At 32.7% G+C, this 16,710-nt stretch overlaps 1 protein-coding gene across 16 annotated transcripts in view; it reads right to left on the bottom strand.

The window, feature by feature from the left end:
* Nucleotides 1-16,710, bottom strand: part of LOC114343397 (F-actin-monooxygenase Mical) — a 228,788-nt gene that overhangs the window by 19,831 nt on the left and 192,247 nt on the right. For 14 of the 16 annotated variants that reach the window (XM_028294217.2, XM_050650929.1, XM_028294268.2 and 11 more), the window contains 5 exons: nt 11,706-14,678; nt 7,564-7,590; nt 5,552-5,666; nt 3,897-4,041; nt 2,084-2,367 (listed from right to left, as the gene is read on the bottom strand). In XM_028294217.2, the coding sequence (XP_028150018.1) occupies nt 2,084-2,367; nt 3,897-4,041; nt 5,552-5,666; nt 7,564-7,590; nt 11,706-14,678 (3,544 nt within the window). The remainder of the gene's footprint in view (nt 1-2,083; nt 2,368-3,896; nt 4,042-5,551; nt 5,667-7,563; nt 7,591-11,705; nt 14,679-16,710) is intronic. The other 2 variants (XM_050650931.1, XM_028294288.2) reach the window with 2 other exon arrangements.

The raw sequence follows: 16,710 nt of genomic DNA, 5'->3' as shown, positions 1-16,710 counted from the left end.
CTGAAATAAAAAATTTTATTTTTAATTAAACAAAGTCTTCATTTATCTTTATAAAATTACACAATTATTGATTTGTTCCGTTGTTCAAAAGTTACATTAGTATATGCTAGTGTATGATAAACATATTTAGACACTATACCCTGTTTTTAAACTAGGAGTAATTCAAATTTACCACGCCCTAATGCTTGTTTGTAATTGGTCCAACCTCGGGCAAGTTTACTCCACTGTTATGAAATTTTGACACTATTGACATTTATGAAATTTTGACCCTATTGGTATTTCATAGGTTAATTAAGTTATATAGGCGATTTTTTGTGTTCTCTGCGTTATTCCTTTAATTTTTAGATTTTTAGTCTGCTTTTATATAAAAAACAGTTGTTTTAGAACTCTTTAGCGACGTATTAGTATAATATAATATTTATGAATTACCGTCGACGGCCGATATGATCAATCAAAAAAGAAGATGTATTGGGTGATTTTTCTAGTGACTTTCTTGGGCGTGAATCTGTCTTTTTAGTTTACTCCTCGTGGTTTAAAAACAAAGCATAGTATATCCGACTCGAAGGACCAATTGAGAATAAGCAATGTCTAATTGATAAGCTTAATTAAAATACACAGTTTCGTGATAAGAATTCTGAATAATATTACGAAACTAATATTTTGAATAAAATTACTAATGAATTCTGAATAATATTATGTTTTATGAACGTTTCTGAATAATAGTACCTTTACATTTTCAACGAAAACATTTCGTTTATAAATTCGCAAAAGTGTGTGTGTTATTGCGTTGCCACTCCTGCACTACTCAGATCAGATTTATCAATGGATTCTTATGTAGTTTTTTCTTCTGAATCCAAATCTGAAAACGGAATTTCGATATTTCTAACCGTCTTCGAGATAATCGACCTCAAAGTCTAAAATGTGACGTCACAATCGTTTTATTTTCTTCCGACACACTACACGTCCAGCTGAAATCGTTGCTATTAAGTAGGCTAGCTTTTTAATCTCGATTTGTTAAGCAAAGCATAGGTTATTTACATTTGAGTTTGACATTTCTTGAATGTCAAACTAAATTTTAAATTAAGTATTAATAAAACATCAATGACATTTGATAGTGAATTTAATTATTATATAAAATAAATAAGATGTTCAAAAATACAATTTGAGTATATTTTAAAACCAATAATTTATTAACAGCTTTAAAAAGGTTTATACGAGTATTCGGCCTCTCCTTTATGATAAATGGACTGTTCCATTTGCTATGAAATTAAAATATAGTCGGTTCGCTAAACTCGACACAACTGGCTAGTGATTTTAGTAGGTAATTTTTTTGTTTTTGCGAATTTTGCCAAAATTGCCAAAATTACTAATTATTTAGTAATTATTAACTAATTAGTAATTATTTTTTTTTTGCCAAATTGGCAAAATTATTGACTAAAATCACCAACCAGTTGTGTCTGAGTTTAGCGAACCGACAGTATATGAAATAATATGGTTTGGTATAAACAATTATGGTCTGATATGTGCAATTACATCCTTCTAATGGAAAAAAATATTTGAAGATTTTTCTCAAATTATGGATACCAACATTTTCATTTATAACTCTTTTATTTTTAATTTGACGAAGAAAAGTTATTCATAAAATGCTCTTCATGTTCTAAGATTTATGATGTAAAATTTTATTAATTTTATACGAGGTATATAAAAAATATGAATTTCGATCAAGAGTAAACTACCTTTATAGTTCATAACATTTAAATTAGAATGATATAATTGCACATTAAAACATAATTTTTAATTCTAAACAACATTTCATAATAGCAATTTTCCTTATTATGAATTAAAATACGTAAATAAACAAAGTTTTCGTTACGATAATGCTCGCATTTTCAGCTTGTTAAATTTAAAATGAAACAGCAGTACACATCATAAAAAAGGCGGTTACCATTACTTTTCCTGTCCCAGGATGAGAAAGACATTTTTTTGCCTTCGGCAATTGTAGCAAAATCCACATATTCGTAAAATAAACATGAATTGTGTTTCAAAGTTTTCTAAGGGTAATTATAACATAATGAATACTCACCATTTTCTATTCTTTCCCTAAGTTCATGTTGCAGCCTCGCGTGCCGATCTTCTAGTTCTAGCTCTTGTGCCCTCACAGTGAGTTCCCTTTCGAATCGCCGTAGTTCCGTGCGATCCCTCATCAAATCAAACCATTCTTGTAATAAGTCCGCTTCATCCTTAGAGGGATCAAAACTGGCTTCTCCTCGTAACGATTTTTCTACTAATACTCCTCTATCTTCCAGCTCCTTCATCTTCACTTCAGTCTCTTCTAACTTTCGTTGTAGTTCTTGAGCCATACGATGTCTAAAAAATTTATTGAGTATTGTAAATAATCTTTGGATGGATGTTGAGTGAATTACAGCAAAATGCTCTGGCCGACAAAGCAATCAGAAGCTTGATATTCATTCAGTGGCGTATCTTTGAGGTATTGGTTACTACTAAGTCTTAGTGCCATTATTCAGACATACTTGCACGTGCCACTGTTGTATTGTCATATATACAGAGTGATCTTTTTTTGTATGGAAACCCTCAATTATCTCGGAAACGGCTTGAACGATTTTTATAGATTTTGGTGCGTAGGGGTTTTCTAATGCGGCTGATATTATAGTGATAATTACATTGTTGTCAGATCTTCCGTTTTTCTGAAAATCTAATTAACTTTCTTATTTCAAATGGAACACCTTGTATATTTTTTACGTTTTGAAGTCCTTAGGAAATACTGATTATTTTTGATGGTATATTCCCTATACCTAAAGACCATAATTTCGGAGTTATTGCTACATTTATTTTAAAAAAAATTTAAACAAATTATAAAAATCAACTTTTTCGGCCCGGGTAGACACTATTTTACGTTCTTTGGACCATTGGGAACAAAAAAGTTCTTTTGTAATTTTTCTCTAAAGTTAATCGTTTTCGAGTTATAAACAATTTAAAACTGAAAGAAATCGAATAACGACGATTTTCAAGGTTCAAAAACACAAATCAAAAATATTATTTGTAAAACTGCGAAGTACGCAAATTCAAGTTCAAGCCTTATTTTATCAGTTTAAAATTAGTAATTTGAGCTTGTTTCATTCTAAAATACTGTTTTTTAGTTGATCGCCCGTCCTGTCATATGCGCTTCATTAACAATTATTAAAAAGCAATGTTTTAGAATAAAACGTGCCAAAAAATTTTATAGCAAGCCCCTAGAAGAAGGGTTTAGCTTGAATTTGGGTACTTCGCAGTTTAAAAATAATATTTTTTATTTGTGTTTTTGAACCTTGAAAATCGTCATTATTTGATTTTTTCAGTTTTAAATTGTTTTTAACTCGAAATCGATTAACGTTAGAGAAAAGTTACAAAAGACCTTTTTTTGTTCCCAATGATTCAAAGAACGTAAAATAATGTCCACAAGGGCCGAAAAAATTGATTTTTATAATTTGTTTAAACATTTTTTTTTTAAATAAAGGTAGCAATATCTCCAGAACTATGGCATTTAGGTATAGGGAATATAACATGAAAAATAATCAGTATTTTTTAAGGACTTCAAAACGCATAAAATATACAAGGTGTTCCATTTGAAATAAGAAAGTTCATTAGATTTCCAGAAAAACGGAAGATCTGACAACAATGTAATTATCACTATAATATCGGCTGCATTAGAAAACCCCTACCCACCAAAATCTATACAAATCGTGGAAGCCGTTTCCGAGATAATTGAGGGTTTCAATACATAAAACTCATTACTTAACCAATGTCATTGAAGTGACCCTTACAAACTAGCTCGATGAACTGCGCCATAATTGACGTTTGCTGTAACTCGATAGTTTAAATAGAAAAAGGTAGTTTACCTTTTGAGCTGGGCTTGTCGACTAACTCTTCGAGATTTAGTTGATCGTCGTCCAGCCATGCTTCCAGTGGAGATACCTGTGAGGTCTAAGGTGTCACACGAACTGTCGTGTTTTCCATGCTTTTCTTCGCCATCAGAACTTTCATCTTTAAGAAAACATATAATTAATCATTGTAAATGGTTTCCAAAAAGATATATTCTTTCAAAACTGCACTTGGTTGGGAGAAACTGGATCTTTATACACTCCTGGCCAAAAAAATCCGGACACCTTTAAAAATGGGTCGTTTTTGATGTCTCGAATCTCCGAAACCTGTTGTCCGATTTTAGTGATTTTTTAATATGTTATAGCCTGATTCTCTAAGAATATCGATGTAGTAACAGTGTTGCTGTAGAGGTAAATGTCATTGTATACCGGGTGTAACAAATATACTGTGTTTTTTCCTCAAAGTTCGGAACACCCTGTGGAATATTCTAGCATTTAAAAAATATTGAAATTAAAACTCAATTGTAGCCTTAGCCTTTCTTAACATTCTGCTTTGTGACTCATTCACTTATGTTGGATAATGAAAAAGTTAGGTAATTTGACAACTAGCCATGTTCTTCATCAATACAGGGTGTTTTTAAATAAGCGCGACAAACTTTAAGGGGTAATTTTGCATGAAAAAATTATGACCGTTTGATTTATGAACATATGTCTGCAAATGCTTCGTTTCCGAGATACGGGATGTTGAATTTTTTCTTACACACTGACGATTTATTTATTGCTCTAAAACCGGTTGAGATATGCAAATGAAATTTGGTGGGTGTTGGGAGGTAGTTATTGCACATTTTTTGACCTACAATTATGTATTTTATATTCACCATTGGCGTGCATACAAGTCATATATCCCGGTCATATACCCTGTATGCACGCCAATGGTGAATGTAACATTTTTAGTTGTATATCAAAAAATGTAAAATAACTACCTCTTAAAACCTACCAAATTTCATTTGCATACCTTAACCGGTTTTAGAGCAATAAATAAATCGTCAATTTGTAAGAAAAAATTCAACATCCCGTATTTCGAAAACGAAGCATTTGCGGACATATATTTATAAAGGAAACTGTCATTATTTTTTCATGTAGAATTAACCAATTAAAGTTTGTCGCACTGTAAGGATTACAATTGAGTTTTAATTTCAATATTTTTTAAATGCTAGAATATTCCACAGGATGTTCCGAGCTTTGAGGAAAAAACACAGTTTCATTGTTACACCCGGTATATAATGACATTTACATGTTTAGCAAACAATATTACTAGTACTACATCGAGATTCTTAAAGAATAATGCTATAACATACTAAAAAAATCACTAAAATAGGGCAACAGGTTTAGGAGATTCGAGACATCAAAAAATGACCCATTTTTAAGGTATCCCGATTTTTTTGGCCAGGAGTGTAGTTATTGTTGCTAATATTCTGCCAAGACTGGTTACTTCCGTATAATAAAAAACGATGCCTTAATAGAAAACACTTTGTTTTATCGAAAAGAACATATTCAAGATTTTCTCGTAGTCAGAAGTAAGTTTGGCTATCATTAAATTAGAAGTAATTCAAATACATATTATAAATACACTTTGACTAAGCAAGTACACGGCCCCTACGTCTTATACATACCTGTCTTTCTTGTATAATTCACTGGCAAAGGTGGCACTGGTGGTGGTGATGCGTTTCTGTTGATGAAACTTTCTGATAGACACTTCCTTTGAGCTGCTTCACGAGCCAAATGCGCCTTAAAAGGTAAATAAACTATTAATATGTCAAAATTAAGTTTAATTTATAATACAACAAATATATTATGTAAATGTAATTGTATTTGAAGTTAAAAAAGTTGGTATGGTTGTTGAATTTAATAGGTTAATTACAGTGATACAATGAACACTATCAGATTGTATTTAATAGCGATAATGACTGTAACAATGATAATCTCGGAAAAAATGGATAACGTACAGAAATTTCCCAATTGTACTACATGCCTCTAACATGAAGTACATAATAATATATTCTGGTAATAATCTTATAGAATAAAAAAATAATAGAAAAATTAGAATATGTACTTGATACATTTATCATCAGATTTAATATCAAATCCTAATCACAATGAAAAAAAGTTAATCATGCAATTTATATAAACATATGAAGAAAGATATAAGAAATCGGATCGGTTTCGGAAATTTCAACAAAGACCAGTGGCAGATACTCAAACACAATAAATTAAATATTGATAAAAAATATAATTTAGGATTGTTACAACAAATTCATATGTATTTCCTTATCGTCAATAAATTTCTAAAAAGTAAACAGAGAGCAAGCATTTCTACAAATAAAAATATTTCATAATACTCATACTCGATACTATACAGTACAGATTGACCACTATATCTATGCGGTTGAGTTTCTTCGAAATTCCTAGATCCAAAGATGCGCTATATATAGGGGGTGGTCAAAACTTCTTAGATTCCATTCGGCACTACACGCAGTAGAGCGAGGTGGTTGAAAATTTTGTTGGTATTTGTGATTTTGTGACTAGTGTTTTTATTACTGAGTAAATACAATACGGGATTCTAAATTTTCGAATAAAAAATGCTAATGTGATTTCAATGTATACAGCTTGAAGCAGAGAGTAAGGAACCACTTGTCCAGTTAAAAAAGTTCAAGAACGTGTAGTCTGTGCAACTGAGACAAAATTGCGAACTGGTCATAAAATAGCTTAATAAATAAGAAGAACTGAAGATGATCAACAAGAATGTTCTACGCCTGACAAAAAAAGAAAAAAAATACTTTTATCTAGAAGATATCCTAATAACTATTATACAATATTCTGACGTCATCGCATGAATACATCAAGTATCAATTCAACAGAAAATACAGTTGAACCAACGATAATTTTAGCAGATCGTGTGAAAAATGTGGCATGCGCGCAATGTCAAGGAAAAAGTTTAAGACGTAGTGCTGGCTGCATAGATATAACATAATAGATTAGGCCAGTTCGAAAAATAGCGTAACGCGGAACAGTTCGGGTCGGTGGTCTATCTATCTCTCTCTACCGGCGCTTAGCTTTCTCTCTCTAGCATATGATGGCTGCCGCCTGTGTGTCACTGTCGTTCCGTTATTCCCACCTCTTGGTAGATACGCTCACACTCGCACGACAGACAAACATAGCTAAACCACCGTACTTGATATCGGCGTTACACACCGATGCATTGAGTGGCAGATGACTAGCCTGATCTATTTTCTTTACATATCTCTGGCTGGCTGCCAGTCTATTTAGCAGTCAATGTCAATGCTCTAATTCCAAATAAAGAGTTGGAAACACTAAGGTTACAAAGTTAGAGGGAGGAGATAATTTTATTATATGATTATTTTATAACGGTATTTAATAACGGTATTTATCTAATTATTATTATTCATCTTATTTATCATCTAAATGTTGCAAATTTAGATGATGAATGGTTATTCATCGAAATATTGCAAACTGCAAAAATAGTAATAATTAAATATAAATAAATCAAAAAATAAAAATGTAAAAGAAATATCAAAAAAACCTACATAATCAAAAAAGTGCTACACACAACCATGCAACAAAAGCACATGCAGAACGACACAAACAACCCAAACAGAAATCTTACTTTTTTAAAGTCCAGAATCGAACATGACTGCAAAGTAGAAAATGAATTAGTAAAGCAAAGAAATGACAAATGTATGGGTTCTGACATGACTAATAGTAGTATTCCAGGCGGGATCTGTCAAAAAGCAGATCATAATAAACAGTTTCCACAGGAATTTACTTTTTTGCTGGAATCACTTCCGGATGTACAGGGTTGTTCACTATATTTTGACCACCCTGTAAACTGCTTTTTTCGCAAAATTAGAAAAAAATGTAAAATAAAAAAGTTACACGATTTTTTATGTAGTTTTCAATAATGATAGAAAAACAAAGAAGGTACAAACAAAATTGCCGCAGATGTTAACTTTGTTAATTTAAATGGAACACCCTGTATATGGTTACACATTTGAATAGAACGTTCTGTAAAGAACATTTCCATATTGTATTTGATGGGCCTATCTGTAAAAATAAGCGAGATACTAGATATTTTATTTAGATATTTATGATAGATATTTAAACGAGATATTCTTTTTCTCATGATCATCTTTCAGTGCGTCACAGTTTTTCGATTTCTCTCTAACGCATTAAATTGTATGTGACAGAAAAAAAGGCACGTCTGTGAATACTTTGGTAATTATTCTAGTTCGGTGATTATTCTAGTTGTCGATAGATGGCGCCATAATCAAAAAAGAATTATTTATTAAATAAAATAATAATATTATCAATATAATCTGTACAATTTATAAGACTATACAAATGAAAGAAAATACAATTTTATAAATGCAATAGACACAATTGATTTGGTTTTATTCCAAATTGAAAATAAAATTTGACAACTGTCAGATTTAACTAAAATGTCACGTTAGAATAAATGTCATAAATGTGTATTATCACGGACTTACCTTTTTTTCTATAATTTGTGACGCACTGAAAAATGTTCATGAAAAGGAGAATACTAGTTATTTGTGATATATTTATTCATATTTAGATTTATTCAAAATATTTAGTATCTCGCTTATTCTTCTCGATAGGCCCATCAAACAATATGAAAATGTTCGTTACAGAACGTTCTATTCAAATGTGTAACCATATACAGGGTGTTCCATTTAAATTAACGAAGTTAACATCTGCGGCCATTTTTTGCACCTTCTTTGTTTTTCTACTATCATTTTAGAAAACTACATAAAAATCGTGTAACATTTGTAATTCTGTAAATAAAGCAGTTTACAGGGTGGTCAAAATATAGTGAATAATATCAATAATCACTATATGCGTCAGTCGCAAAGCTGATTTTTTATTTTTTATTGAGTAAAATCTGAAAAAATAGATTTTTTTCTTTTTGTGCCTATATTTCGCCAGCTTCTCAAGAGATACTGCTATTACAAAAAAAGTATACAAGAAAAAAGGTTCCTTTTTCAATTCTACATATTATTTGACTAGCTATAAATTGAAAATTTAATGTTTATTGTAAAAAATAGCAATTTTCAATTTCTAGCTAAAATACACTACTCCAGTAAATTAACGCACCATCTTAAAATTGGAACATTTTTGATGTCTCGAATTTCCTAAAGCTGTTTTTGATTTGTGATTTTTTTAATTTGTTATTGCTTTATTCTTTAAGAATATAGCTGTGATAATGTTGTTGCTAGACAGGTTATGTCAGTTTATACCGGGTGTAACAATCATACTGTCAAAAAACAGTAAAATCCTTTATAAAAGGTATATATTTAAAATCCCTAAAAAGAGCTACATCACAACCACATAACTAGTTTTCGACTGGTTTACCAGTCATCATCAGTGCTTCTGTACAAGTAATCCGTCAAGGAAACATCGGTTGAAAATGCTAACTTAAGCATTAAATAACCTTTCAAATAAGCTATCACACGACTCCTTTCGTTAATTAAATGTTTAAACTGCTACGAGGCAGGTGGGTGGCAGCTTTAATATTGAATTTAACCGAAAAACAACATTTATTTATCAAATAAACCGTTTTTTCCTGGTTTCGGACAACAGTAAAATGTATTTCGAATTAAATAAATTATATACATTCTTCTATTTGTCTCAATTAATTTAATTCAAACAATTTTTTGGGCACCCTGTATAAATAATATTGTTAATGTTTATATTATTGAATAGATAATTTAACAACCTTTCAAATGAGCTATCACACGACACCTATTCTTATTTAAAAAAAATCATCGATTGCGCCATCACGCCCAGATGGATGACGTCACTAGTATGATATATATGCCAAAAAATTATAATTTAAAAATAAAAATCGACCTGATTTGTAATTTATCTCCAGAGTTGCCCATTCTCAGAAAATGAATTTATTCCAACTCAAACGTCCTCACTGTACCTATAACTTTAGAGGCTTATATATTAAAACCATGATTTTTTGGAGTTATGCGCCCATTGAGTATTTTGTTCTACACATCAAGGACTACCAGAAGCCAAAGTTTCAGAGCATTTGACAGAGAGCTATTTCCCATAAGGTTTCTGCGGGGTCCTTTGAACAGCTTATCATTTTTTTCTTTCCAAAAAATCACATTCGTTACTTTGCTTTTTGTATTAATCAAAGATTTGTTTCGGTCCGATGTTTCAAAGTAGCGAATGTATAATAGCGAATAGCTATATAATCAAATAATGAAAATCCCTTAAAATAAAATCAAAAACTGCCTCACAAGAATTTCTTGGAAGCGATACTGAAACAAAATTCGCACAAATTGTAAACACGTGCATTTTGCTCTTCTCGCAGTTTAGCATTTTCGACAGGTTACAGATTTATAATTGAATAACTGTTATAAATTACAACACAAACTAACGAATGTGATACTTTCGACACTTAGCGTTGTACAAATAATATACCTTTAGTTATATTTATACAAAACAAAAGTATCGAATATACCATTTTCTTCAGTTTGCAGTCAACCAAATGGAAAAATGTTCATATTCGATGGTTTAAACAGCATATTTCCCGCGCTCCTAAGCAAGCTACAATAACGAGGATTTGCCACAAGATGTATCACGTATAATGCGACGACAAGGTATTGAATCTGAAAAACACGATTTTTCACATTCGATAGTTGGAAATGGTAGGGACGATTTATAACATTGTTAATTTCTCATAGCCTACTTTAGCCCTTTTTATGAAACTAAGCAGAAAATCAGAATATATTTATTATATCAGGAATTAATCAAAAAACAAAATGTTAAGAAAACCTGAGGCTATAGTTGGGTTTTAACTTCAGTAATTATATTCTTTTTCTCATGAGCATCTTTCAGTGCGTCACAGTTTCTTTCTAACGCATTAAATTGTATGTGACAGAAAAAAAGGCACGTCGGTGATTACAGACATTTATAACATTTATTCTAGTTGTAGATAGAGGCGCTTTAATCCAAAAATATTATTTACGAATTATATAATATATCTTCGAATATAATCTTTACAATTTATAAAACTATACAAATCAAAGAAAATACCATTTTATAAATGCAATAAACACGATTGATTTGTTTTTATGCCAAATTGCAAATAAAATGTGAAAACTGTCAGATTTAACTAAAATGTCATGTTAGACTAACTGTTATAAATGTGTATTATCAAGGACTTACCTTTTTTTCTATCATTTGTGACGCACTGAAAAATGCTCATGAAAAGGACCATACTAGAATATTCCACAGAGTGTTGCGAACTTTGAGAAAAAAACACAGTTTGATTGGTACACCCGGTATATAATGACAATTTACCTGTCTAGCAACAATATTATTACAGCGATATTGTTAAAGAATAAGGCTGTATGTAACATATTAAAAAATCACTTAAATCGGACAATAGGTTTAGGAAATTCGAGACATTAAAAATGAACCATTTTAAGATGGTGCGTTTTGGAGAAGTGTAAAATTGAAAAATGAAACTTTTACCTTGTATAATTTTTTTCGTACGAGCAATATCCCACGAATTATAGACGAAAATATAGACGCAAAAAAACAAAAAATTTCGATTTTTTTTTCAGATTTTGTTAAATAAAAAATAAAGCGATTGGCGCATATCGTGATAATTGATAAAAGTTGAATACTGAAGTGATTCCAGCAAAAAATAGACTCCTATGTAAATTGTTCAATTCAAATCAGATCCCGCTTGGACTATAAGTGCAAAATTACCTTTGACATCTCCTTAGATTTCGGCGATAATTTAGAGAACAATCCTTTGGAACCGCTGGAGGATGGACTTTTTTTCGTGAAGAAATCCGTAATAAGCTTCGTAATACTTTTTCTCCTCTCTCGGTCTTTACTCTTCTTCTTGTTTTGGCCCTCGTTAGTTTCTAATATATTTGGATCGGATTTGTACACCTTGATTCTCTCCGGATCCAAACTGATGGTCTGGACTGTTGTTATTTGTTGAGAGAAGTTGGGTATCGATTTGGCTCGATTTGAGGATAAAGAGCTCTGTTCTAAACTACTAAAAGTAGGACATGCAGCCTCGTAATTTCCACTAACACATCTTCTAAAGGTTTGATCTCTTTTTTGACTAGCAGAATCAGTCTTTTCTTTAATATGAACCAATTGTTCATTCTCTTTGTGTCTTAACCGTACGGTTTGTTTAAGTTTTTCTAATTTCCTGTTCATTTCCTCGGCAGACCTGTGGTACCGTGGAGGTGCTTTTGGAGTATCGTCCAAATTTGGACTTACGTGATTGTTGGAGTACGATGGAGTGGTTCTAACAGGTGTTGTGGTTGTTTCTGAACGTATAAATTTAACATTTACATCTTCTGAAGTTTGTAATGGACATTTAGAAGATAAAAGGACGTCTGGAGTGGTGTAAGTACCGGAATGCCGTTTATTTGTGGTTTGAGCAACATTGCTTGGGTGAGATAGCGGAACGTTAATCACTGTAGCAGATTTAGTCAATTCAAATGGAGATTTTGGCGACATACCAGCTTTATTTCGTTTCCTCTTCTCTAAAGATTTGTTCTCTGCTTTCATCTTGTTCATAACCATTTCCTGTATTAGTTTCTGATTGATATCTCTCTCTTTTTTGATGACGTCTTTGTTGTATAATATATCAGGCGTGTGGGGAGTGTGAGGCGTTAGATTTAAGGAAATATTTTTAGGTGGAGTGACTATATTTGCAGTTTCTTCTGTAATGAGATCCGGCTTCTGCAAAACATCTTGCTTGCTCTTTTTTCTCGATTTTCGTATGTCTATAGAGTCTTTAACATTGGAAAATTCTATTTTGTTTTGTAATCTTTGACAATGTTCTTGAAATTCTAGATTATTATCTATCATTTTCTTTTGTTTTGATTCCTCTACTACATCATTTTTCAAATCACAGTTTTCGTTTTTATCTACAGTATTTATTTCGTTAACTAATGTCTTATCTACGGTAATATCACTAACATGTTTCACAGTTGAATCGGTTAATGTATTTTCCTCTGTTGTTGTTCCAGATTCTATTATTAACGTACTCACATCTTCTTCGTGGTCTTGAACGTGCTTCGATGGTTCTAAATCCGCCTGTTTTAAGTCTGTTTCTTTTTTTATAGTTTCCTCTTTAGGATACTGCAATACATTAATATTCGTGGTCTCCACAATATCATTAATATTTGGATTCAAGCTATCCTCTGCAAAATCGTCCTCATCTTTAAGTAAAATGTACCCATCTTGGCTATTGATAACTCCATCGTCACTGCTAGTTTCAGTTCCCGTATCCATAAACTCTATATTATCTAAATTAACATTTAAAACACTATTTACAGTTTCTATCACATTATCTTTCCTAGATTTGGCTAAGTAGCTAGAAGTTGAGTCGTCGAATTCCAGTAAATCTGCCATCTTGGCAGGTTTCTGGTCTTTGTCCGGATACTTGATGTGAATTTCGAATTCTCCATCTTCAAAATCGTCCAACATTGCTTCATCGCGGGCCCAATCTGACAACTCTGTTTCGGTCAAAGCTGTTGTGGCTTGTTCAGCCAAGGATTCAGGCGAACTGAGACCACTGGAAATGACAATCGTTTCTGGAACCTCCCTTTCTCTCTCTTTATGTATTTTATGTTTAATGTGCAAGGCGTTATGGATTTCAGGAAAGACGCTCTCTAAATTGGGCAAAACTTTCGGTTGATTAAGAATTTTCTTCTCACTGGAGATAGACTTCAAGGGCTCAATGGACGGACTTTCGATATCAGTTTTTATCTCATCATTGACACAGAGAAGGGAGTCTGGAACAAACTCATCTTTGATTTCCTCGTCATCGTTTATCGCATGGATCTCTACTTTTGGTATATTTTCAAAACGTTCTGACTTTTGTTCGTTTTCATTGTCCGAAGAAGCTAAGCTATCCGAAGTTAAGCTGTCGTGTTGTTTACTCCAATCTATTTGAGGAACAATGATAGATGTTTCGTGTAAGGGACTCCTTGGACGACCTTCTGATTCATTTTCAAAAACAGCGGGTTCTATTTTGATATCATTTTCGTCTAAAACATCACCGTTTTCCTTGTGGTCATCTTCTTTCTGTTCCACTTCTTTAGTGAATATGATAGACGGTTGTGGCGACAAAACTGGAGACTTCAATTCGTTGAGTTTTTTGCAGAAGGTCTGCATACTCGCACTAATTTCTGGAGACGGCTTCAGCAACTTCTGGCAATCTGAAATATTAGTATGAAAACTTTTAAACTTCGTGTCTAGCGTGGACACGCTGCCAGATTTCTGGATATTACCGGGACTAGCTTCACCTAAAAGATACTTCTTTTTAAGTTCAAGTGAAACTTTTGCAGCTATACCCCCAGTGCTTTGTGTGCGATTCAAACTGTAACCCTGAGGGTGCGTTAATACAAGGGGTGCTGGTTTTTTGACCGGAAGTGCAGAAGGGACTAGAGGTGTTAATTTCAAATCGATATTTGGTTTGCTGGTTTTGCCATCTAGAGGGCTTTGTAGATAACGACTCGTCACCTGGATTTTCCTGCGGGGGTTGTAGCCAGATCTTTTAGCTTTATTAACGTACATGTCGTTCAAAACTATCGACGGAATTTCTCTAGTAGGCGTGGGATCATCTTGGGCGAATTCAGAGTCTGTGGAAATTTCCGTTGCAGAATTTTGAATCTCGCTCGACGATTCGGAGCTACTCTCGTCTGTTACAATCTACAATTGAAATAAAGCACAGTTACACAACTGCAAATGATATGAATTTATGTAAAAATGTTGAAAAACAATACTGCAATACTGAAAGCTATGAAATGGCCAAAATAAGCCCTTTTAACAGACAGAACATGTTCCGCAATGAATGACTTTACCCGTATAACGTAAGTTTTTATGCATATTTTATTTAATTGTTTATTTGTAAAAGGTACACAAAGTTGTAGCAACTATAGGCAATACTTGTACATATTTTTCTTAAATCTTCGTATACGAAAGACCTAAAGCAGAAAAAGAAGATGTGTTGGTAATCTATACATTTAAAGAGAGGAAACAATCGAGCTGAATTTAACTTATCTGTACAGGATGTTTCATTGGGAAACGGAAGTCAAACCCGCTTATTAGAATACCTCTTAAAGGAATATCCCGGTTTAAAGAATAAAAATTTGAGGTCCCGAAACGTTTCTATTAGCGACCAATGATCGGTTATTAGAATATCCCGGTTATAGGAATACTTTTGATTGGCACGAAAGCTATTCCAATAAGCGGGTTCGACTGTACTTGAATGGTGAATAGAGGTCACTGAGACGGTTCTAGATATACATTTATTGCCTCACCGATTTTTGTAACCGAATTACAGGGATTTTTTGTCGATTTTGCCCATTTCTTTCTGGACCCATAGCTTTAGAACCACCTTGTATATTTGTTTTGATAATTGATACACACATGTCTCATTTAGAACGTAAACCACCCAATTACTACTCACAAGAAAAATCCAGGTCCGGACAAAAAAAATTATAAATGCATTGTGACCTTGAAACAACACCGTGTATATTGAAATATTCAAAATTTGTTTGCATATTTGAAAAGGTTTTGAAAATTTAATGGTTTGCGTCAATTTTTTGCTCAGACAATTTAATGACTTTAATTTTAAAAGCAGGTATTATTTATTATCTTCTAATTATACCTCAAATAAATAATTAAAGTTAATAAACTGCAGCTCCAAAGTAAATATTTAAGAATACTCAATGGCAAGATATTGAAACCAATATAGATGGAGAAATATGGAAATATAGATGGACAAACTACAGGGCTATAAAACTACTTAGCCACACCATGAAAATATGGGAGAGAGTAATTGATAGACGGATACGTGAAGAAACCAAAATATTCGATAATCAATTTGGCTTTATGCAGGGCAGATCAACAACAGATGCAATTTTCATTGTAAGGCAACTGGTGGAAAAATACAGGAATAAAGAGACCAACGCTCATATGGTATTCATTGATCTTAAGAAAGCATATGATAGAGTTCCTCGAGAGATTCTGTGGTGGGCACTCACTAAGAAAGGAGTCCCTGGCGAATATGTAAAGATTGTGAGGGATATGGATGAGGAAGTAACGACTAGTGTTAGGACAGGTGTGGGAGAGACTGATAAATTTCAGGTGAAAGAAGGATTGCACCAAGGCTCGGTGCTTAGTCCTTATTTATTCTCATTAGTTTTGGACCAGATAACAGCGAAACTACAGAGTAGCATTCCATGATGCCTAATGTATGCTGATGATATAGTGTTAGTAGGAAATAGTGAAAGAGACTTAGAACAAAAACTGGAACAGTGGAGAAAAGCTGTGGAGGAAAAAGGTTTAAAACTTAGTAGGACAAAAACAGAGTATTTGGAATGTTCATTTAAAGATGGAGTTACTACAAATAAAATGGTACCTTTGGATGGTGAAATGATTGTGAAAAGCAATAGTTTTAAGTACCTAGGATCGGTATTACAGAGTAATGGAGAAATAGATGGAGATGCATGCAGTAGAATTAGGACTGGATGGATGAAGTGGAAGGAAGCGAGTGGTGTGTTGTGTGACAGAAAAATTCCAATGAAGCTGAAGGGAAAATTCTATAAAACAGACATAAGGCCGGCTATGATGTACGGAACTGAATGTTGGGCAGTGAAAAAGAAAGAGGAACAACGAATGCATGTGGCGGAAATGAGAATGCTTAGATGGATGAGTGGAGTGACAAAGAAGAAAAAAT

Source organism: Diabrotica virgifera, chromosome 5 (assembly GCF_917563875.1).
Source record: "Diabrotica virgifera virgifera chromosome 5, PGI_DIABVI_V3a".
In the NCBI taxonomy this organism is placed as follows: Eukaryota; Metazoa; Arthropoda; class Insecta; order Coleoptera; family Chrysomelidae; genus Diabrotica; species Diabrotica virgifera.
This window is presented reverse-complemented; position numbering and strand designations above follow the sequence as displayed.